This window comes from Micropterus dolomieu, linkage group LG05 (genome assembly GCF_021292245.1).
Source record: "Micropterus dolomieu isolate WLL.071019.BEF.003 ecotype Adirondacks linkage group LG05, ASM2129224v1, whole genome shotgun sequence".
NCBI lineage: Eukaryota > Metazoa > Chordata > Actinopteri > Centrarchiformes > Centrarchidae > Micropterus > Micropterus dolomieu.
In genome coordinates, this window is record NC_060154.1 from 9,197,052 (window position 1) to 9,219,300 (window position 22,249).

Below are 22,249 nucleotides of genomic sequence, written 5' to 3' on the forward strand. Positions count from 1 at the left end.
CAGTAAACTCTTTTTCACTTGTAATCTGCATGTGTGAAAGTTGTTTGAAGTGGGGAAATCATAAACCACTGTCTAGTGTTTTTAAATGGATTCATGTTGAAGGCAGTTGTTAGAGGAAAAAGGACTCTACCAGCTGCAACGATGACTGAAGTTTATTACCAAGCAATTGAATATAAACTGCAGGCATCATCTCTGCCTCTGTCGGCAGCAGATGACCAGTTTTGTAACAATTTGACTCTTCCTTGAATCTTCAAATCCTGGGTGGAAAGTTAAAAAAAATACAATACAAATCAGAGATTGTGATCACTGAAAAATGAAATACATATTTATTCAACTGTGAAGCAGTTAACACAGAAATTCTTCAGACATATTACTCAAAATACTGGATTAGTCAAATTTAAACTTTTAAATTTAAATCTAACAAATATGTGTTGTGTGTTTCCCAAAAACAGAAACAAGAAAAAAGACTGCACTTCAAAGGTCAAAACAGCAACAGAATCACCTAATGTGTCTATGTTTAATTGGGAAATTGTATTTATTGTCAGTGGGCTGACAAACCTGCTGATGCGTTGCATGTAGCCTTCATCAGACCATGTATGACAGCAGTGTGTCTTGTTAAAGGACATATCATGTAATGTTTCATCGTGGTAACATTATTTAGTGGCCTTATTTTGTACTTTTTGTACCCATGGGTGTTTCATTATTAAATAGTTTTTCTGTTTTCTTGTTTTTTTTCAGCAGTCAGGTTAGAAAATGTATTTCCAATATTGAAAGAAAGTAGAAGAGTATTTTAAATACAAATGAAATAACTGTCTTTGTGAGTTACAGGTAATAATTCCCAATGCCAGATTTGTTTGCTGGCTTTTATTTTGGCAGAATTACAGACCCTAATGACCCTAAAATTAGTAAAATATAAAAGAGGGATAATATATAATAAACGGCTTTAATATTGCATGTGACATGTAATTAAACAATCAAACAAACCATTATGATGATTTTGTGTGATTTGAAATTGTGTGTATACTTTATAAAGTTTGCCTACTGTCTGTGTGGGTTCTTTTGATGGTCCAACATTTAAGCTCGCTCTCGCTCTATCTCTCTCTCTCGCTCTATATATATATATATATATATATATATATATATATATATATATATATATATAAAAAGTGACTGTTTTTATACAAGTTTTGGCCTTTTCTGAAGGGCATCTTTGTTCCATACAGGAAGGAAATTAATCATCATCTGTATGTGGTGTTCTGCCAGAATGTCCTGGCATCTGTAGTGTGCGGGAACCATCCCATAACCCGCTTCCTCTGATTCTACCCAGCTCCGGTGTTTCTAAATTCTCATCTTCACATTTCCTCTTTTTCTCTCTTGTCTTTTTTATTTGCCCTTGTTTAACTTTCTTAAAATTTTACTTGTGGCTTTCCTGTTCTCTTACCACCCATTTTCTTTATTTCCTTTGTTCTTTCCTTTCTCAGGGAGCTGATGTAACAGACCCAGGCACAGAGACAGAGGAGAGTTTAGGGGCGTCTGACTCCACCCAGAGGCCAGCAGATTCCCAGACACCCAACTGTAAGATCCAGGAAAGCCTGTCAAACGCACATACATAGACCCACCTCAGACTCACCGCATGCGCTCACAAACTGTCCCGCCATACAATTAGTTATCTGACACTTCACGATGACTGAGAAAGATGTAATATGTTGTTGTCTGTCTGAAGGGAAGAGTTGAAGCCAAAATAAAGGTCATGTCCAACGAGGGCACATAAAGGTTGCTTTACTTTGGAGTTGTTTTGTGGCCCTATATAGCTGGTGTCTTAAATGCAAAACTCATAATTAGTACATCAGACTGTTGGGGTGGCCCTTGATGAGAAAAACAGACAATTCTGGTTCCATTAGGGAACCGTCCAAATTTTCTAAAAAAACAAACAAACCTGTAATTACTCACGACAAAACAGTACAGTAGAGAACAACGCAACGTCAATGAAAGATTTCTCTACAGTGCAGCAATGTGTAGGCAGTTACAGCGCCTATTACAAAACACTATTTGACAAAACAGCTGTAGCAGCTGTTCCGTAAGTTGTTGAACAAGCATAGTCTTCTCAAATATGACTTTCTCCCATTTTTGATAACTTTTGAATATATATTCAAGCATATAAATTAAATTAAGAGTGGATTGGTTATTTCTGGTTATTTTGTTCACAGTTCTTAGCTCTGATGCAGTATATTTATTTCTAATAATATGGACCTGATATTTCCACTGTTTTAGTCGAGGGCAGTACAATGGAGGCCTTCTCTACAGAACAACCTATCACAAGCTCTGGTACAAGGATGCCCCAGTCGCCACGGAGACCAGCACATCAGCTGCCCCCTCGCCTGAACATCCACCCTGCCCCGACATCAGAACTGGGGCCACCTGCTCAGGTTCAGATATGAAGAGAAGTCTGCCCTGAGTATAAATTTAAAGAAATGTACTTTTCACTGTAATCTTTTAATGTCTGTGTTACTCACAAGTACTGCTAATCAGTTTTGCAAAATGTAACTTCACAGCGTATTCCTGTTCGTCGAGTCCCTCAGCTCACTTCCGGGGTGTCGGGCAGCGCTGTAAGTTTGAAAACATCTGAGAATTTATAGTTATTACATTATTCATACATGTTTGTATGAAACATTTACTCCTGTATTTCTGTGTGTGCGCACATGTTTGTATCAAACACATTCTGCCATCTCTACCTCTGCAGCAGCCCTTCTTTGAAGATGATGACAGGATGGTTCCCAGCACTCCCACTCTAGTGGTGCCACACCGCTCCGATGTTTTTGATCAGGCCATCCAGTAAGTCCAACGCACACAGGATGTCGGAATACCTCGGAAACACAGTACATGAGAACCTAAAATATATTACTTCATTGTCTTAATGCACTGGATGACTGGATGTGGGTTTTTTTTTTTTTTCCAGTTCGACCCAAGTGGCTGGTGTACCTCGCTTCAGGTTTGGTCTTTCAGAGGACGTGCCACCGACTAGCTCCTCCTCGCACTCTGACCTAGGACAGCTCGAGTCACAAGGAGGTACTCGAACACATGTTGAGAGATAGTTTATGTAAAATGGCATTAAACTCCAACCATTAACTGCAACAGAAAGATGACTTTAGTTATTTTTTACTGAATGTGAAAGCTTTTTTTTCTTTTTCTTGTCTTCAGGTCTTGGAATATATGAAAGCCCCTTGTTCCTAGCAACTCATGAAGAAGAGTCTGGTGGACGCAGCGTTCCCACTACACCGTTGCAAGTTGCAGCACCAGGTATCTGTCTCTTTTGTCAGTCTGATTTGAATGTAACTTTTTTGTTTATCTGTAGACCCACCTTATTCACCAACATATTCAACACAGTTTACAGTTTCTGAAAATAGTCAGTTAGCTGGGTGGAAATTTTCAGATTTAGGATTGCTATCAGCTGCTTCCACAACATCAGTAAGTGTATCTTTTGCTTTTATGTTCTTCTCTTCCAGTAACTGTATTCTCAGAGGTGGCTCAGTCTGACACCACTGAACACGCCTCCCAGTCGGTTCCCATGGTGAGCACGTCCACACCAGGCCCGGTTGTGCCAGGAGCAGCCAGCACAGGGGAGGAGAGAGACGACGTCTTCCTGGAGCCAGACACTGATAGGTGAGGCTCGCTCCTTTCTGCTGTCTGTCTTATCTTTTGATGTGTCATTTTGGAATTCAGACCTCTGGCTCTGAAGGCAGCAAGCTTTTCCCTGCCTTTTAACTGTGGCATTCATTATTTTACATTACATTTACTCATTTGGCAGACGCTTTTATCCAAAGCGACTTACATTTGAGGAACAACATACAAGCATCAACAGAGCATCAACTACAGATCTACAACGGACAATACATACTAGTAAGAGCAGCAATAAATCCTAGTAAGAGCTCGCAGTACATATCACATCAATGGGGTAGATACCTAGGGAAGGAAGTAAGAGTTAACAAAAAGTGCAATCAATACAAGATCATTGTAGGGGATAGAAAAAGAAGAGCACAGGAAGTGCATGTTAGAGATGAGTTTTCAAGAGCTTCTTGAAGTTAGAGAGGGACGCCCCTGCTCTGATGGCGTGTGGTAGCTTGTTCCACCATCGTGGTGTCACAGATGAGAACAGCCGGGACTGGAATTGCTTTGTGTGAAGGGATGGAAGAGCCAGGCGGCGTTCGTTGGAGGAGCGTAGCGGCCGAGAAGGAACGTAAGTTTGTATTATGGAGTTTAGGTAGATGGGTGCAGACCCAGTAGTCACTCTGTATGCAAGCATTAATGACTTGAATTTGATTCTGGAGGCCACGGGGAGCCAGTGGAGGTCACTGAGTAATGGAGTGACATGAGTCCTTTTGGGCTGATCAAAAACCAGACGTGCTGCTGCGTTCTGAACCATTTGTAAGGGTTTCACCGCACAAGCTGGGAGACCTGCTAGGAGGGCATTGCAATAGTCAATGCGAGAGAGAACCATGGCCTGTACCAGAAGCTGGGGGGCGTACTGAGTGAGGAAGGGCCTGATTTTCCTTATGTTGTATAGATAAAGTGGCATGACCAAGAGACAGCAGCAACATGGTCTGTAAAGGACAGCTGGTCATCAATCATGACACCCAAGTTTCTCACCACCTTGCTGCCATGCACACTTCAAGCCTCATATGAAATGTGACCCTTTCTTTATTTACTGAAAGATCTCTTGCTCTCTCCTCTGATAATGCCTATAGCTGAATCAAATATAAACCTCTACTGAAGTTTGCAAGTTTACAAAAAGTGCATCTTATGGATTTTGATGTTTAGATGATTTTAAGACTACATGACTTGATCAGATCCCATGCATGTTGTGTCAATTTATACCAGGTCCAGTGCAGAAGTGTCAATGGATCCAGTGGTCTCGCAGGGAGACATGGAGGAGCCGAGCCAGCCATCTGACAAGGCCAGCCTCCCTTCCACCAGCCAGGAGCCATCCTCCAGCTCTGCAGGTACATATTAGCCACATGACCGACCCCTGTTGTCAATAACTATTTTAACATTTAATTTCTCTCCTATGTATCTTTAATAAGTTTACAGTTCTGATTGCTGTGTTATGTTTTATTTTTTTTTTCTAGATACAAGCAGTGCTCCACCTAAACCCTCTCGACCTGGACCCAGCAGACAGCTGCAGCGCTGGCCTGAACACCGCGGTGGTCGCATGAAGAGAGGAGGTAACATATGAAAAGATGATAATGATAATGTAGCTCAGTACTGTGAAACTCTTTCAGACCAACAGAAGTTTAGTGCTTATTTAGCCCATGGCTCATTTTCAGATGAATAAAACTAGGTGGTAGAGCTGAACAAATTAAGAAAAACAAAATCATAAAAAGCATTAAAATTTGATTGAAATTATGTATCTCCAACAGCATTACCACAAATGGATTATAAAATTGTGCTCATGGTATGATGTTGTGAATGAAAACAAGAGTAGTCATCTGTACTTCGATATAGAAAATATTAATCAGTCTGTTCAAAACACCCAATAAGCTAAAAGTGATGCTGTTTCACATAGTGTTTGTATTTTCACATTAAAATCAGTAGCATGTGGGCTTCTTGTTTGCCCACGAGTTTAAACCACAAAGTCCACTGTTCCATGTCATTCCACATGTCTCACCTCATTTTCTGCCATATTTGTACTGTCTAAAAGTCTGAAATTCATAAACAAATATGTAAAAAAATCAGCCAGTTGGTTTATCTTTGAGTTATGCAATGTGTGATTCCAATAAATAGCAAGTTTCCACACATTGTTTTAAACAATACTGCCATATTATTGTAAATTCAGACTTATGAATAAAAAGTTTAATAATGAAATATGAAATTCTTTCTCTTTAATAATATTGGATGGATGGATGGCACGGCACATTATTGTTGTGCAACATGTTTTTTAGCAGCTATACCTGTGAGTGTATATATGCTCAAATGTCACTCCAGACCCAATGCAATATGATATGACTGGTGAATATGACCAACAGTCATGATGTGCACACAAATCCTTGTTTCAATTTAATTACAAGTCATAGTGTTAAATATGTGTTTGTTTTATTATATTTCAGTTTAATGATTAGAAGAATAACAGCAAATACAGAATCATTCTTTTAAATTTCATACAGATTTCATAATTTCACTGTACAGAATTTGACATCATTAAAGCTTGTTTAAGGCTTGTTTAAAAAAACAGCACATTTATATCTCAACAGGTCAGGGATTTCCTCCTCGGGGTGTACATGGGAGGCGATTTGCGAGATGAAGCACTAATGAGAAAACTGGTCGGTGACTGGAGAACTTGCCGTTCCCATCAGAAACACATAAGACATTTTCTAGTGTTCAGATTCTGTATTCAGCCTTGATAATGTTCACTTGTTCTGAACCCTGTTGTTTTTTGTTTTGCTTTAGTTTTTTAATGTGCTTGTAAAGTACCTTTTTGTAATCAGTCCATGCTGAAGCAGTGAGTTTTATGATGAATGTAATAAACTTTGAAACACCACTTTATTTTCTCAGACTTTCTTTGTGCATTTAAATAAGTCGCTGCTCTGAGGTGAAGCGTTGGTTGCAGGAGCAGCAATCACAGGACGTTCACTATCCATCCTCACGTTGTAGGATTTGGCTGCAAAAGAAAGGGAATGGTTTGTTGATGAGGTCATACAGCATTTTAACTTATGCATTTAGGATGTACTTTTCATCGATGTACATGCCAGTTTCCATTTTAGTGAACATGAATTTGGCATTTGGAGTCTCATGCATCTTTAAAACTGTCTTGACTTCAGAGTTTTCAGAACATTTACTTGGACAGCTTTTAGCTACAGCAGGAGATTCATTTATAAGAGCTGTAATTTTTCTTCATTGACATAAATGACTAGACAGTAAACCTCTCGTGATGTGACACATTTACTGTAAGCTTCAAACTGAGACTGGAACTACGGTATTCTTTAAATCATTACAATGGAATATTTTACTGTGATTACTCCATAACAACCTTGAGCCGTAGGTGACTCAATGAACTTTAACGGCTGCCTAATCCGCCACCCCACCCTGACACACCCAGACGCACATGGTCCTTGTTGGGCATTTCAGACATGATGTGAGCGAGGGTAACAAAAGTCATGCTTCAGACAGACAAGTGAGGGAGGTGTTGTTCTTTTAAAAATGAGCAATTAAATATTATTTGTATTATGAACAGAAGTGAAGGAAAAGGCCATTAACTAATAAATAACAATTCCTGCTTAAGGACCTTTAACTTTGAGTTCAGCTCTGTAAATGTAGAGGCTTCCATTGCATGCAGTGTTTTTCAACCAGCGTGTGTGGGGAGCTAATCCAAAAAAAGGCAATGAGTTTCTTTCTTGATTTTATAAATTTGGTTAGAAATTATATTGTAGTTTCCAACAAATCCTTAGTACTGGAATGATTTACTCTTCGAATAATACTCCATAAATCTGCCTAAAAGTGACTACAGCACTGGTATAAACTCTTGACTTACATCTGGAGAAGACGACGTATTTGTATCCCTCTGGTTCTCTTTTGTTAGGCATGGATACAGCAGCTGTGATGGTGGAGGGGAAACCTTCCCAAGACGTCCGAATGTTGACAGTTGGCCCTAGAAGAGACACTGGAAACCAAACATTGGAGTGTAAAATTTATATAGTTAATCTTTTCCTCAGTTGACATGTGTCAACATCATTTTACTTTTTGATTATTTTGTGTTTAACCTCACTGCCCTTCAACAGTTGCAGTCCCATAAATCAAACACTGGCAATTTATTTCCACTTTCCAATTATTTACAAGATGGACCTTGCTGCACCTCTCACCCCTGCAAAAGCATGACTCACTTTTTCTACAACTACATGTGTTGTAACTCAAAGCATGTTTTCATGGGTTGCGTTAAAATGCTCAGCAAAGACCCAGTACACTCATGTTTAGATTTATACAGGACTGCACAAATGAGAAAAATAAGATGCAATCTGTGTCATTGTTACCTGCTTGTCGAACCATTCTGTTGCGGCCTGTGTAATTGGCGTACTGGGGTTTCCTGGAACATGTTGGGCTGGTGCCAAACTGGTATGAATATTTCTGGACCTGTCCACCTGGAGGAAATTTATTCATTCAAAACAATAGCTTGATATATTTATTAATTAATGAAAATAATAAAAACATTTTGTTGTACACCGAAAGCAAGATGTACAATAACACAAAAGAAACTCAGACAGTAGTTCATCACCTCTCTTGAAGAAGTAAACTGATTCTCTCCTCCTCTGGTACTGAGGCACGGACAGGGCAGCTGTAATGTGGCCCCGAAGCCCATCAAAGCCTGTTTCAATGACCTTTGGATAGTCGGGGTCCAAAACATCATTTTCAAATCTCCAGTACTGGACTCCCTGCAAAGATCACAAACCGAACCGTTAAACCTCAGGCAGCTAAAAGATATTTGTACAGCCCTTTACAAATGTGGATAATTGGTAAAGAGGATATATAGAAAGAGTTTTGATTGTGTTTTTAGCAGCAAAAATGCCTCGAGTGCAAAGGGTCACATCCAGGATATCCCTGGTTTGAATGAGATGAGTAAGTTTACCTTGAAAATGTATGTTTTTCCCTGGCAGTTGCAACGGGTAAACACAGTGTCAATGGGTGAAGGGACGCCCCACACCTGTGTGATGCCACGGGCCTGACCAGGCGCCCTGTTTCTGTCCAGAAACCAAAAGTAGTGCCCTGAAAAAAAAGCCACTGCTGTGTAAGGGTGGTCCACCTGAATACAACAGCACTCTTGTTGCAGTGGAGGAAGAAGTACTCAGGTTCTTTAGTCAATTAAAAGTACCAATACAACAATGTCAAAATACTTCATTACAAGTAAATGTCCTGCGTTCAAATTGTAAAATTACAGAATTATTATCAGCAAAATGTACTGAACATTTTGCAAACAAATGCCCCCTGTGACTGATGTATTATTATATGACATCATTAGATTGTTAATACTGTTTTTTTAAGGTTGTGTAGTATTTTAACAATTTATCAGATTTATTTTTTCCATCTGAAATCTTAATTTCAAAATTAACTAGAAACGTAGTTTAGTAGATGTTTGAAGCAGTATAATAAAACATGTACCTCAAAAAAATTAAGTGGAGTTCTTGAGTAAATATACTTAGTTACTTTCCACCACTGATCTCTTGTATGTTAATTAGGTGGTAGTAGGCTTCATAGATCCATAATGACTGATAATGAGGCTGAAAGTACTCCTCAGCTGCCTGGTTGGCACTAACCTCTGAAAACCACCATTGTGCCGTTCCTCAGCGTAGTGACTGCACTGACCGGCCGCCCACTACACAGATTTGTATCGTTGTTTTCATCTGTGGAAAAAAGACAAATTTGTGAGGAAACCATCTGTTTGGATAAACAAACAATAATATGAAGAAAACATGCGATCACAGACTCTGTTAAATGTATTGTTGATGTCCAAGAGCTGTAAAGACTTCTTCTGCCTTCCATTCTTAAGTATCTGACCTTTATTTCCAGTTTCAAAGAAAAATTAATTTACATTGTGAGAAAACAGACACCTCTGTCACTTAATATAGTGTAGCTACGCTTTGAAAGTGGCTCTGTTGACCCAGAGGCATAATGAAAAAACAACCAAGCTCATAAAGCAGGCTGTGTGCAGTTATAAATATTTACTAGAAACTAGAGGACTCCATTTTTCTAATAGTGTTACTCGTGTAAAACAAATTAGAATTTTGCAGAGCTTGCAGGAAAGAAATTTTAATACTCATACTGACGTTTCCCCTCTCACAGTAACAGGACTCATCTTTGAGGCGATAGATATTGTATTGAGAATCTAATGATAAGAACAGTTCTTACCTCCTTGGTAGTTTCTAGGATCATCTATGATGAGAGTTTGTGCAGTGTCCAGAGGCTTAGTCCCAGGTTTGGAGCTGGGTTTAGCTGGGTTTGGCTTGTATGGGTCAGGTTTGACCTGTGGTTTTGTGGTGGCTTCATATGGTGTGGGTTTGGTTGGGTCTGGAGTGACATTTAGAGGATCAGCAGTGGTAACTCCTGGTGTAACGTCATCTGCAATGCCATCCTGTACTGCTTCTGTGGATGAGGGAATGTGTGTCGTCGGGACATCAAGCTCTGACAGGTTCCCAGACCCCTCTGGGGTAACTCTGGAAGGATCTGTTGTGACATCCTCTGCATTGTTCTGAGTATCATCTGGTTCAGGGTTTGAAGTCGTTGCCTCTGGGATGGGTGTCAGGTCTGGCATTGATGAGGCAGGGAGAGTGGTGACCAGAGAGTTTTCCAGGACTGTGGAGGAGACCTGTGTGGGTCCTGTGGACACTGAAGCCACAGGTGGGTAGGGGACTATGGTGGACGGTAGGGTTGTAACCTCTGGTTTATCAGTGGAGGCTCCAGTCGGCTCAGTATTCTGTGCCTTAGGAAAAATGTCATCCTCAGGCTGTATTTCTGCCTGCCCTACCGTCTCAAGCTCTGGGGTGTTGGCTGTAGGAGAAGCCTCTGTTTGGGGTACTGAGGTTGTAATAGGCTGGCTGGAGACAAAATAAGCTGCTGTTGTGGCCTGAGGGAGAGTTGTTCCTGGGTCAGGTGAGCTGGTTGTAGCATCTAGAGGAGGGCAAGCATGATTAGGAACTCTTACATTTGAATCAAATTTACTCAACTCTAGCAAAAAGCATGTTTATACATTTTCAAATGAAAATGGCAACATGTACAGATAGGTGGCAAAGTAAAGGAAAAACCATCCTCCTTTGAAAAATATTTATTTTCCACACAAACATGGAGAATAACTTCGAACTGAATTATTTGAACTTGTCATAAAACATCAGTATACAGTGTAAGTATTGATTGCACAAACCAATGCAAGGAAAGTCTTGGCAGAGGGCTAGTGATAAACTCTAATTTTTAAAATTACTTCTTAAATGTACTTTGGAGGCTTGCTCTTCTTTTACAGCTTTGAAGCTATTCTGGTGGCTGGTGCTATGACAACATCTTGCTTGGGCCCTTTATGTTGTTCTTCCTTTAATTTGCCCCCCATGTATTTGTTTCTGCCAGGTAATACCTGGATCTCACATACCTTTGCTCTTGGTGGAGGGGCTGTCATCTGTCTGTGTCAGTTCATTATGTGAGAGAGTCATCTGTGTCAGAGAGACGACTGTAAATGTCTTTGTACTGAACTCCATAGTTTCTGGATCGTGGGTGGGTTCAGTAGAAATTCGATCCAGAAGGTCAGCTGTAGATGATCCATATCCGCTGGTGCTCTCTGGGATTGGACTTGCCTCTGGGTCCTCCACTTCCTTGTTGGAAAATCCATCATTGGGAAAAATCTGGCCGTACATATCTAGGAGAATGTGACAAGTGAGAAAAGGTGTGCACCTGCATGACACACTCATGAAACTTTACTGGGGGGAAGACACTCAGCTAGATTTACTGTCCATGCACATCATTGCTCACCATCAACATCTTGCGGATATGATGTTGGACTGACCATTGGAATTAAATGGTCATCTGTGGACATATAAGCAAAATCAAAAAGTATGCTGTAAATGCTCATAATTGGCACACATTTTTTAATCAATATCATCTATTATTCCTGCATTTGACGCATTTACAACATGTCTTCCTCCTGAGAGAGAAGTTGACATTTATGCAAAAGTATCTCCACCCACAAAAACTATTCTAAGCCAGCTATTGAATTAAAACCTCCAAGAAAATGTTGTTTTATAATTTCTTGGCTTCGTTTTGTGCTTTCCTCTCTTGTGACTGAGCCTGTGCCCGTAACCCTCCTACACACTCATAACAACACTGCTTCCTTGTGTTTCTCGGTGAGGCTTGTGCTATTGGCTTGTTCTGGTGAGACTTGGCCCCAAAAGCAAACCACAGCAAGAGAGCCAGTGTGTGGCAGTCCACCGTAAATATCTTCCTGCCATCTTTCTGACATATGCCTGATTAAATCTATTGAGTTCAGATCATAATTATCATTTAAGTAATCTAAAACTAAAGAGTTTCTGTCATTGGAATCAAGTAGCAACACGAAGTTTCATATAGCTTCCTTGAGTAGTAGTAGTAGTTCAAAAAGCATAGTCACCTGCATTGTTTCCCTTGCTGAAAGTAGAATCCTGCTCTGTTGCTTCATTCAAAGTCAGCTCTATGGAAATATTCATGAACAATGGTTAGAGAGTTAACCCTGCAAATCCATTTTGCCATAAATCCTACATCACTTAAAATGTAGGAAAAAATCAACCTTTTTGCCAAGTCAAAAATACCTTTGGGCTTGTTATCATTTACATTATTGCATGAAATTGTCTTCACTGGTGCTGGTGCACTGGCTGCTCCATTGATTTCTTCTGTGGTAATTACCAAGACAGAAATATATTGTCAAATTTAACCCAATGCCTTGGTGCAGATTACTGCATGCATTGCATGCTACTCCACATGCTGGTGGACATGCAAGATCGCCATGTCAGAATAATCTTGATTCATTGCACTTCACCTTTGATGCACATCTGTCAATCTCAAATTGCCATTATTACAGTTGTTGCATGACAGTGCATTTTGTGTCAGTGAATTTGCTAGCCATATGTCAAATGACCATCAAATATTGACTGCAAATATCATGGTGATTTAACTGTGAAACTGTGAAGGAAATCTGTAAACATGCAGAAAATAACACACACACACACACAAACATGCTGAATTTGTTTGACAAGGCTTACCTTCTGCATCACAGTGGCTCTTGTAATCTGGACAGCACTGCTTGTACTTCATGCAATCAGAGTCGCAGCTACACAGCCGGCCTCTTTTGAAGTTTTCTCCGCACCGCCCTTTACATGAGTTTTCTGTTGCACACAAACACAGCAGGCTTCAGCACAACAAAGAGACAATATGACTACACTGTGCTGATTATATTAGACTAACATAATGATTTAGTTATTCAAATGGAACATCCATGCAGTATATGAAATGTTGTAAAAATCTGTGCAAACCAAATCAGTAATAAAGGATTTCATCAGTGACACAGAATGTTGTTATCAGTCTCTGTAGGTTGAGATCATCAGAGTAAATGTTTCTGGTACTTCTAGTTATGTGGTTGTAAATATATCAGGAGTGAAAAGTCTCACCTGTGGTGCATTGAGATTCAAAGTCTTTGCAGCACTCTCCATGAGTCAGGCAGCTATAATCACACTGGCACATGAAACCCCTGTAGTACTCAGAACCACATCGTCCTTTGCAGCTTGCTGTTTATGGGAAAGAGCAAATGGAAAGAAATGTCAGAGAGCAACATGTTGTACGAAAAATAAGATTTTTGCATTTTACTTCTAGATTTTTTCTCCAACAACATAGTCTACTTGAGGACATAGTCTGTAGATAATACAACGGTGCCAGAGGTTTCACCCTCAGGAAAATAATTATTAACAGAGTAAACATGAATGAGTACAGCCAGAAAACACGAGACATTTCAGAAAAAAACTACATTCATGTTTCTGGAATACTGAAGAATATATGTCCATTATTTGTATTTCATAGAGAAACATTTGTCACACAAATTATACTCACTCTGAGCAGCACTAAATGTCAAGGCACAAGCCAGCAAAATAACAGCATAAAGTAAAGTGGAAGACATCCTTCTGTAAATCTGAAAATAAGCAGGAGACACACTAAGAGTAAATACACCTGATTTCCCTTGTGTCAGGAGAGAGTTCATGTCTGAATCCTGAGAGATAGAAGAGTAAAGAAAAAAGTGACCTACTTTGTTGGCGCTTCTGTCAGAGTTCTGCTGAAGGTTTGAATCGACTGCTTTTAAAAGGCTGAGAGACCAGCTGACTTCCAGTTAATTGACAGATTTAGTTTGATGATCTCACAGGCTTTAAGGGAGGATCCCCCAGTCCAGCCAGACCACTGGTCTAGACATCATGATTCCCCACAAACAGCTGGAAGCAAGTCAACAAACATCTGTGCTAGACAGATGGATGACTTCACACACACTTCTGAGAATGAAAAAAGTGGTTGTGACTTGCTATTCAGTCACAAATGGGTGAACTAGCTACCTTCACATCATCACAGATTTGGCTTGACAAATCAATACCATATGGACTGTCAAATAACTCAGTCAGGTAATTTCATTAACTTCAGAAGTCAGCAGGGTATTTTATTGTGCAGTCTTTAAAAGATTAAGGGTGTTCTAACTCAGGTGGTTGGCTAAACACTAGCTAGTTTCATCAGTGACTAACCTGATTTTAAAGCACAAGCAGGCTAAAGTAAAAGCACACATTAACAGCAAGGTCTAAGTAGTCAGTGGAAAGAATCAGCACTGTCAGTATTCTATTATTATATTCTTGGATCATTGTTATTGATGCATGAGCATGAAAGCAGTATTTTGTGTACCTAATTTATATGGAACTAATTTTATACTGCTTTATATGCTTTTGGGCAGGTTAATCAATAACAATGTATGATGTTTTATAAACTGATCATATGTTATAATGCATAATATGTACTCATATTCAAGTAAAGAACAAGTAGTACTTTAAAGTAGATTAGATAAGTACAGTACGTTAAATGCACTTAATTATTTTTCACTGCCAGGATGTAATGAAGGACAAACTTTTAACCATAGCAATATTTTATGTTTCTCTCATCTATCAACAAATATTTTCTGTCATGGTATATAGTCGATGTTGGCTTTCCGCAGTAACCTTTCAGTACAGTGGCAACCTCTGTGATAACCCTGTTTGTTCCTGAATGTATTCAGCACTACAGCAATTACAGTCATTGTAGTGTGTATTGTGTTATAGGCCTGTAATATTAAGATGGAAGGTAGCTACAAATGGATGTGATGTTTATCAAATGCAACATGATTTCTTTTCCTAGTCATTAGCATGTTAGGTGTTCAAGGATGAAAACAACTGGATGTTAGTCTTTAGAGGTGCAACTGTAATGTGACTCCTTAAAAAAAGCTATTTGTACATGCATCAGTTTGGATATGTTTACAGGATGTGACCAGTTCGCCCAAAGATACACCTTCTCTTGTCTTATTTTAACATGTTTTAAAGGTCTGAAAGGGGGAATATTTTCCATTAAAATCGACAGAATGGTAAAAATGGATCATAATTATGATATGTTTATCCTGCTTTTGTTTATGTTCACAATACATTTAAGACCGTTGCAGCGTTATACAGTGTATGCAGGATAGTCATATCCATATATCTCTATAATCAGCAGACTGATTATTGTGTTGATGTGTTTTATGATTTAGGGCTGGTCTGCACTGTAGGTATTTTGTGGTTGGAAGTACTGATGGACCAGTTCATGCCTATGGTATTTTCCCATCATGTCATGGTCCAATTAGAGGTAAAGCGCTCATTAGTGTACTTGTGTCAAGGCAATCATGATAACAGGATCTGGTTGAAATGACTAGGCCTACCAAACAGTCAGACAAACACAGACACTAAGGGGAATGTCCACACAACAACTGCCCCACCATAGCACTATGAAAAGAGGAAGTGTCAAGCCCCTGACATCTTGATTTGAAAAGCACTGACCCAGAGGCAACTCCTGCTATGCTGGGAAATTGAAAGTAGAATGAGTGCGCCCCCTTGTGTTAACAAGGTTGGCTGAGTTTCCTTACTTCATTGTTTGAAATCTAAAAGCTCAAGAAAAAAGAGTTTCTGCACATGGTCTCATTGCAAAACTTTGAACTGTTAAGTTTGTGGTCCTAATTTAATTTAGGCAATTAAAAGTTTTGCACCGTGGAAGCTGTCTTGTCTTACTAGACTATTGCCTCTTTAGTCTGCTGCACCTATTAGGCCATTATGTGTGTGCAGAAACTGCTCTCCAGTTCAGACAATTTTGAAAGTGAACCTGCTGGGATGCTCCCCAGAGGATGACATGACAGGCATAAGATTAGAGAAAGCAGCTTGTCGTCCATCTGGATGGGGAGTGAATGAATGACTGACATTATGTTCCCTAATTACAACGACCTAAATGCTCCAGTGGTGCAACTCCCAGGCATAATGTGTGTAAAAATAAACTTTAACTGTAGTCATGCATCTTCTTTTTGTAGCTTTATTTTCCAGTCTGAGAAATCAGGTGCTCGGGTAAGATCATTCAAGTTAAAACAATATGTACTTGCCACTTTCTCTCTTATCATATTTTAGTCATTTCTTCATTCTTAATTCTCAAATCGACTCTAATGTTCAGTCTTTTCCTACATTAATTGTATATGATATCATTTATGATTAATCTTGATTATGTGGTAAATAATTGTTTCTTTTTTAAATGTTATTATTATTGTTTTTGTATTTTATTTTTTTTATTCTTAATTTAAGGAAAGGTCTAATGACTAACAGCTTGACTTTTCCTGTCAAATCTGTTTTCTTGTTATGTTGATATAAGTATACAAGAAATACAACATTACTCATCATCGTGGGTGTTAAATTTCATTTTTATGGAATTCCTACTTTATTAAAAAGGGTGGTGCTGTGACTTCCTCTCCATGTTGATGGTTCACACACATGAGCAGCAGTGTCCCTGTTCACCTCCCCTGCAGGCCAACAAGCCCACAGACAGGCAGACACCTGACACAGAGGGACAGCCAGCAGAAGGCATTTATGTCACTGAGACGAGGCACAAAGCACTTATTATCACAGATGGATGTCGTTCACACTGGATCTCCTGGGGAGATGAGAGGACCGCTGAGGGGAGAGTCAGCTTCTTTTTCTGGATCCAAAACTGTGTTTGTGCTTTGTGAGCAGCGAAGAGCCATCTTCTGTCTTGGCAGCTTTAATCAGCCAACCTGTTCAAGCTGAATTAAAGCTGATTTGAAAGAGCCCAATGGAGAGGCAGAAACATGAAGACACAAAGAAGGAGAGGTGATGCAGAGCATGTGGGTGTACACATTGGGCCTCATTCAGTAGATACATGTTGCTCTTGCCATCTTCCAATTCGAATAGAGGCTCAGAAACTTTTTGACAAAATGTTTCTGCAAAAATGAACATAATAAAGTTCAGGTCAAAACAGGAAATAACACAATAATCTTAGCCTTCTGTTTTCAGAGTACAAGTCTAGCACTTTGTCTAGTACAACTCCCTTTGTCGTTTCAGTCTGATTCCTATTCAGTCTTATATTTGTACTTAACATGCTTAATTAGGCAGTCAGAAAAAGACTGTTACTGATCAGACAGCTGTGGAATGACCTAGTTGGTGAAAGCCCTTCACATGGCATCTGTAAAATCTAGATGAAATAAAGAAAATGCCCGTCACAATATATTTGTTTGCAGTGTGTTGATATGATGAGTGAACCATGATCAGAAAGGACCTTTAGAGGGAGACAAATGAGAGCGTATCGGCTGGTGTCTGAAGCAACACACAGGACAAGAATAGGAACACCAACAGGTGGTGAGGACCGATGATACATAATTAAATTCGACAGCTCATTTCAATTTATTTGGGAGATTCTGCCGTGGATTAAAGGCTCAAAAGATTATTATGTGTTTCATTTGTGCATGCAGATGGAAGTGAGGGACCCTGACAATCAGACTACAGCTTTGATGTCACCCTTCTATATGTCATGTTAAACTTAACATATGGATAAGAAATACTCTAAACCATCTTAATCATGTATTATTTCTAACCCTTACAGATATGTTAGATATAAGATATATTGCCTTGTGACTCTGAGGTAACATGTTTTCTTCCTGGCTGTGGCTCAGTGCAAGTCTGAAGGTGGAAGTGATGATATTCTAATCTAACCATCTCATTTGAACCGGAAGTGTACACTATCTTGTGCTGTGCTAGTTCAGTGTTTTTGACATTAAGTTCTGCTGCACCTGGTCTTCATTTTAACATCAAGCACCAACACCTCCAGCAGAGGAATCTCACTGCTCATGTCTTTGATGTGTAAGAGCACCTGAAGGGACATGTGAAGTTGAAGCAGTGAGCCAAAATAGCCGTGCTTGTGGCAGGTCTCTCAGTGTCAATCTAGACACCTTTTGACAGAAAATGGCCACATTTGTACATTTCAAATAACATAAAAAAGTGACTAGTGTGCTGCAATCTCAGTCTAAAAAGGCTTCACGTGAGTTTTATTCAAATCACAGATATTCAGCACCAATCACTTTATCTAAATCCACTACCTGAATGTTCATTTGCAGATATTTAAATACATACAATATCATAAAACACAACTGAGAGACTTATGTGAAGTTGATCCTCTTTTACAGCACTTGTCAATGCAAGGGTGTTAAAATAAATTCTACTTTTCAGACCAGTTTCCTCGTTCAGACCTATAATCAATCATCCCCTGATATAAAGTCATTCTCTGAGGGACCCATGTGTGAAGCACAGCACTGAGAGTTGCTAATATTCACCCTATTAGATCTGTGGCAGTATGCAGAGCAATACAATCATATTAGTGACAACTTGCTTGTTTGCAAGTGTCCTACATCACAAGTGTACTTCTGCCACCAATCACCCACAGTAGTGTGACTTAACTGACCACTAAAATTGACTGCACCATAGACAGGCCTCATTGACTCACTGATTCACCTCCTCACTGTCAATAATTTTTATCCTCCCCAGAACTACTGTCAGCATTCCACCCATCTTATATTATTTTGATTAGGAGGTTAACATGAAGGGACATATTTTCCTGTTGCTTACCCCATGAAATACATCTTGTGATCGTATGATGGATATGCTGTCTCCTTCAAGCTATCATATGCATCCATCACATGCATACATTTAGTTCCAGGTCCGGTTTTTCTAGACGTCTAAGTTGCACATAACCATTAAACAGGATTTAAATTACTGTATTTCTTTGTGTAGGTCGTAATATCTCTTTTGACCTGAAGATCACCACATCAGTGATAACTGAAATGTCTATAAGTCACATATGCCTTTACTGCTTTCTGCTTGGACACAATTGGTAATTTATACATTTATTTATAACCAGCACAGAGGATGCATATTTCTTGTAAATAAAGGTGTTATCCCCTGGGGACCTACATAAATTATTCGCTGTACTGTTCAAACTGAAAATGGCTTTATAACAGAATTCAGTGCTGTAGCTGTGTTGCATTAATCTTTTAAGGGCCAGGTAGGGAGCCGCATTTCTTAGTTATCATACTGGTTCGGTGGGGACCCTGAAGCAACAAGAGTGACTGAAGGACAAGTCTCTCCCAAAGACACAAAACAATTTAACAAAGAGATTGTGTTCTAGTTTTAAATGATCATATCATATATATGCACATCTTTCTGTATTGGTGGTAAATAACTGACAGCATGGGCGTACAGATGTCAACATAACTGAGCACTGATTGAGGAGGAATCAGTTTCTTACATGTGCTTTCCCATATCTTCACTAACTTCTCCTGATATTCATTGTTGTTTTCACCATTGACTGCTGTTTGCAAGCCAAATTGCCCCCTCAGGGGTGTTTTACTCTATTCTACCCTTATGCTACCTTTTTAAGCCCTAAAACCTCACTGAACCACCAGCAGGTCAGTCGTTACAAACTCATGATGTGCAGATAAGCATTGTTCATACACTCACACCACTTTATTTTAAATTCAAGTGGATATCCCAACGTTTCTAACCATACCAAATATAGTATACCAGGCACATTTTTGAGTAAATGTACTGTATGGTGACATGTGACAAACAAGTATACTATGTCAATTTGATGGTATATTGTAGCCATAAAATCTTGGAGTCTTCAGTTTGAATAAGTTTAAAAACATCATTACATGGGATGATTACAACAGATGGCTTGTATGGCATATAGTAGAAGCTTCCCTGTCCTTTCTTGGGCTTTTTGGTTCAAAACAAGTAAACAGACAATAACATAACAGATAAAACAGACAGTTTGCATGTGTAAAGTATATGCATCTATGTGTTTAGACGTGTGCATGTATTGTACTTGACTATGTATGCACTGACATGATGACATGAGGTCTGTGAGTGAATGTTAGTATCTATGAAAATGTAGGGGTATATGTATGTGACAGGTGGATCCATTTAAAAACACATTCAATCACCATGAAATAGGTTCACTGATGAGCTGGAACAGGCTGATACTGTCAGACAGTGTGAAAAATAAAATACAAAAGTAGAGAAGTTGTACACTACAGTCGAGGTAGCTACACAAGGTATAACATCGCTGAACTTTGCTTTGTTTTTGATCTTGTTCGAGAAAGGCAGAATACAGAAGTTACGTCCTTCTGGTGCTTTACATTTCATTTCTGTATTTTGTGGGCGTTACCCTGGTAAGAAATACCCAATAGGCTGCTAGTACACTCTCTAAGACCCACCTTTTTTATGGTTGCTATACCTACTACTCGTTTCTTTCTGATTGATTGGCGGAGTAGCCAATCAGCATTGAGCTGGGCGGGAGTTTGCGCGCACACTGAACACTGTCTGGTGAATTTCTACTACTATGGACAAACCGCTCAGGGTGCATACAAGTGTTTGACCGTGACTGCAGAGAGACCGGGGATGGAAAATGTACTATAAACGTTGTTTGGAAAGTCTATACCGGTAATACATTATGCCTTCTCTTCTTACCTCCTTCTTTTACATGAATATAATTCATAAGTTCCTCGAACGACTGAGCTAACGCTAGGCTAAATAAAAATATCGAGTTGGTCATGCATGGCTGTGTGACATTGTTGAATTGAAACTGGCAGGACTAGTGGACACGTTTGTTTGACATATGAACGGAGGGCAATTTAGCTAACATTGAAGGTGAAACTTACGGGAGGACAAGTAGATGTACAGGCTTAAAATATAATGTAAACCCAGAATTAAAACTTTAGTAGGTAATGTTCATTCGAGCAAACCAAAATATCTTTGTCTTTCTAGAAAGGGATTCAGAATTAGCATCATCTGCCAAGGTGGGGCAGGGGTTTACTGGTCTGAATTTTGATTTTATGATATTATATTAGAGTAACTTTCTGAGCTGATGTGGATTTGTGGATTGATTGTGAGTTGAATGGGAAATTTAAAAAATGGTTCTCCTGCATCCTAAGACAAATTGTCTTTTGTAGTGAGGATTCTTACAAGAGAAGTTAAAGCCATTATGTGAACCTATGACTTGAGCCACACCAATCCAGGATTTTTTTGAGTCTGATACTAATAACGATATTTAAGTGTTTAAGAACTTTAAGAAGAAGAACATAACTAAACATTTCAAATTAGCTTTTCAAAGAATTGTGACCAAGATATGTACTGCTCTGGGCATTTTACATCTGATAGAAACTTGTCAGTGCTATTCTGTTGACTGTATAAATCTTAATATATAGCCTATGCCATGGTGCTATGGTGCAGATGTATCTGTAAGAAGCTGAAATTGAATCATAATATCAGCAATGGAGATACTTGGGAAAAGTGAAACCATTCACCAAATTGAACCAGCACCAGTTCTGGTTTTACAGTTGGACATCACAGATCAGAGATCCATTATGGGGTTTCTAGGTTAGATGGAGAGAGCTGTTAGTGCCTGCAAATATGAACTAGTCTGTCCTAGATATCCTATGTGAATTCTTAGATTTATGGCAGGTATTTGTGTGCTTCTGTTTGGAGAATGATACCAAGCTCTTGTAAACAAACCTCTACTAAGGAAGGATTTACAGAGTTTGTGATAAGAATTTCTTAAACTCTTTGGGCCGTTATATGATCATTCAGTTTTGTAGCCTACTGTCTTGAATTTAAATATATTAACTTTCTTTTCCTAATTGATAACACGACAATGGTGCCTTAATCTCACAGTATCATTACGGAAAGGATCCTCCTTTACCAGATAGGCCCTTTTTGTTTTACAGTGGAAACCGCTTATATTGATCACTGTTACACGGAACAACCGCTTATGGATCAAAAAGCTTGAGACAGAATCATACAGATCTGTTTAAATAATGTGCTTATAGTAATCAAGTAGTCTGCTTACTCATTTGGAGTTTTTTCATACATGACAAAATATGGGGAAAAGTTTTATGAATATGTTTGTTTTCAAACTCTGCTACCAGTTTGGCATCAACAGGCTTCAGTTTATTTTCAAGCCTGTTAGAAACTAAACGTACTGAAACCACTGCCATTCTGTGGCCCCAAACATTTCCTGTTTCTCTGCTGTTTCCTATCAGTTGCGATAAAATGTGATTTTAAAAAAAAACTTTAAAAATAAAGACGGTCTCTGATTTGTCAGCTTTGTTTAATTCCAT

General features: G+C 39.1%; 3 protein-coding genes across 5 annotated transcripts in view; 2 read left to right on the forward strand and 1 right to left on the reverse strand.

Moving 5' to 3' along the window:
• Positions 1 to 456: 456 nt before the first annotated feature.
• tprb (translocated promoter region b, nuclear basket protein) lies at positions 457 to 6,532 on the forward strand. The gene is made up of 11 exons (XM_046050521.1): positions 457 to 480; positions 1,482 to 1,575; positions 2,272 to 2,426; positions 2,553 to 2,606; positions 2,741 to 2,832; positions 2,957 to 3,066; positions 3,199 to 3,297; positions 3,504 to 3,660; positions 4,876 to 4,997; positions 5,124 to 5,219; positions 6,246 to 6,532. The coding sequence occupies exons 3-11, from the start codon at positions 2,286 to 2,288 to the stop codon at positions 6,293 to 6,295; spliced, it is 921 nt and encodes a 306-aa protein (XP_045906477.1). The 5' UTR covers positions 457 to 480; positions 1,482 to 1,575; positions 2,272 to 2,285; the 3' UTR covers positions 6,296 to 6,532.
• On the reverse strand, positions 6,071 to 13,805 carry prg4b (proteoglycan 4b). Of its 2 annotated transcripts, XM_046050519.1 has the most exons (15): positions 13,790 to 13,805; positions 13,597 to 13,675; positions 13,161 to 13,277; positions 12,756 to 12,878; positions 12,306 to 12,386; positions 12,128 to 12,187; positions 11,494 to 11,547; positions 11,117 to 11,380; positions 9,889 to 10,647; positions 9,297 to 9,383; positions 8,612 to 8,748; positions 8,261 to 8,417; positions 8,019 to 8,126; positions 7,523 to 7,651; positions 6,071 to 6,652 (listed from the first exon to the last, which is right to left on the reverse strand). In XM_046050519.1, exons 2-15 carry the CDS (start codon positions 13,661 to 13,663, stop codon positions 6,543 to 6,545), a joined length of 2,253 nt encoding a protein of 750 aa, XP_045906475.1. In that variant the 5' UTR covers positions 13,664 to 13,675; positions 13,790 to 13,805; the 3' UTR covers positions 6,071 to 6,542. The 2 variants fall into 2 exon arrangements, with proteins under 2 accessions (XP_045906475.1, XP_045906476.1); XM_046050520.1 differs by lacking the exon at positions 12,306 to 12,386.
• Positions 13,806 to 20,426: 6,621 nt separating this feature from the next.
• fcho1 (FCH and mu domain containing endocytic adaptor 1) overlaps positions 20,427 to 22,249 on the forward strand; it is a 60,659-nt gene continuing 58,836 nt past the window's right edge. The window contains exon 1 of one of the 2 annotated variants that reach the window (XM_046050618.1): positions 20,427 to 20,573. The gene's annotated coding sequence lies outside the window, so the exon portion shown is untranslated. The remainder of the gene's footprint in view (positions 20,574 to 22,249) is intronic. The other variant, XM_046050621.1, reaches the window with a different exon arrangement.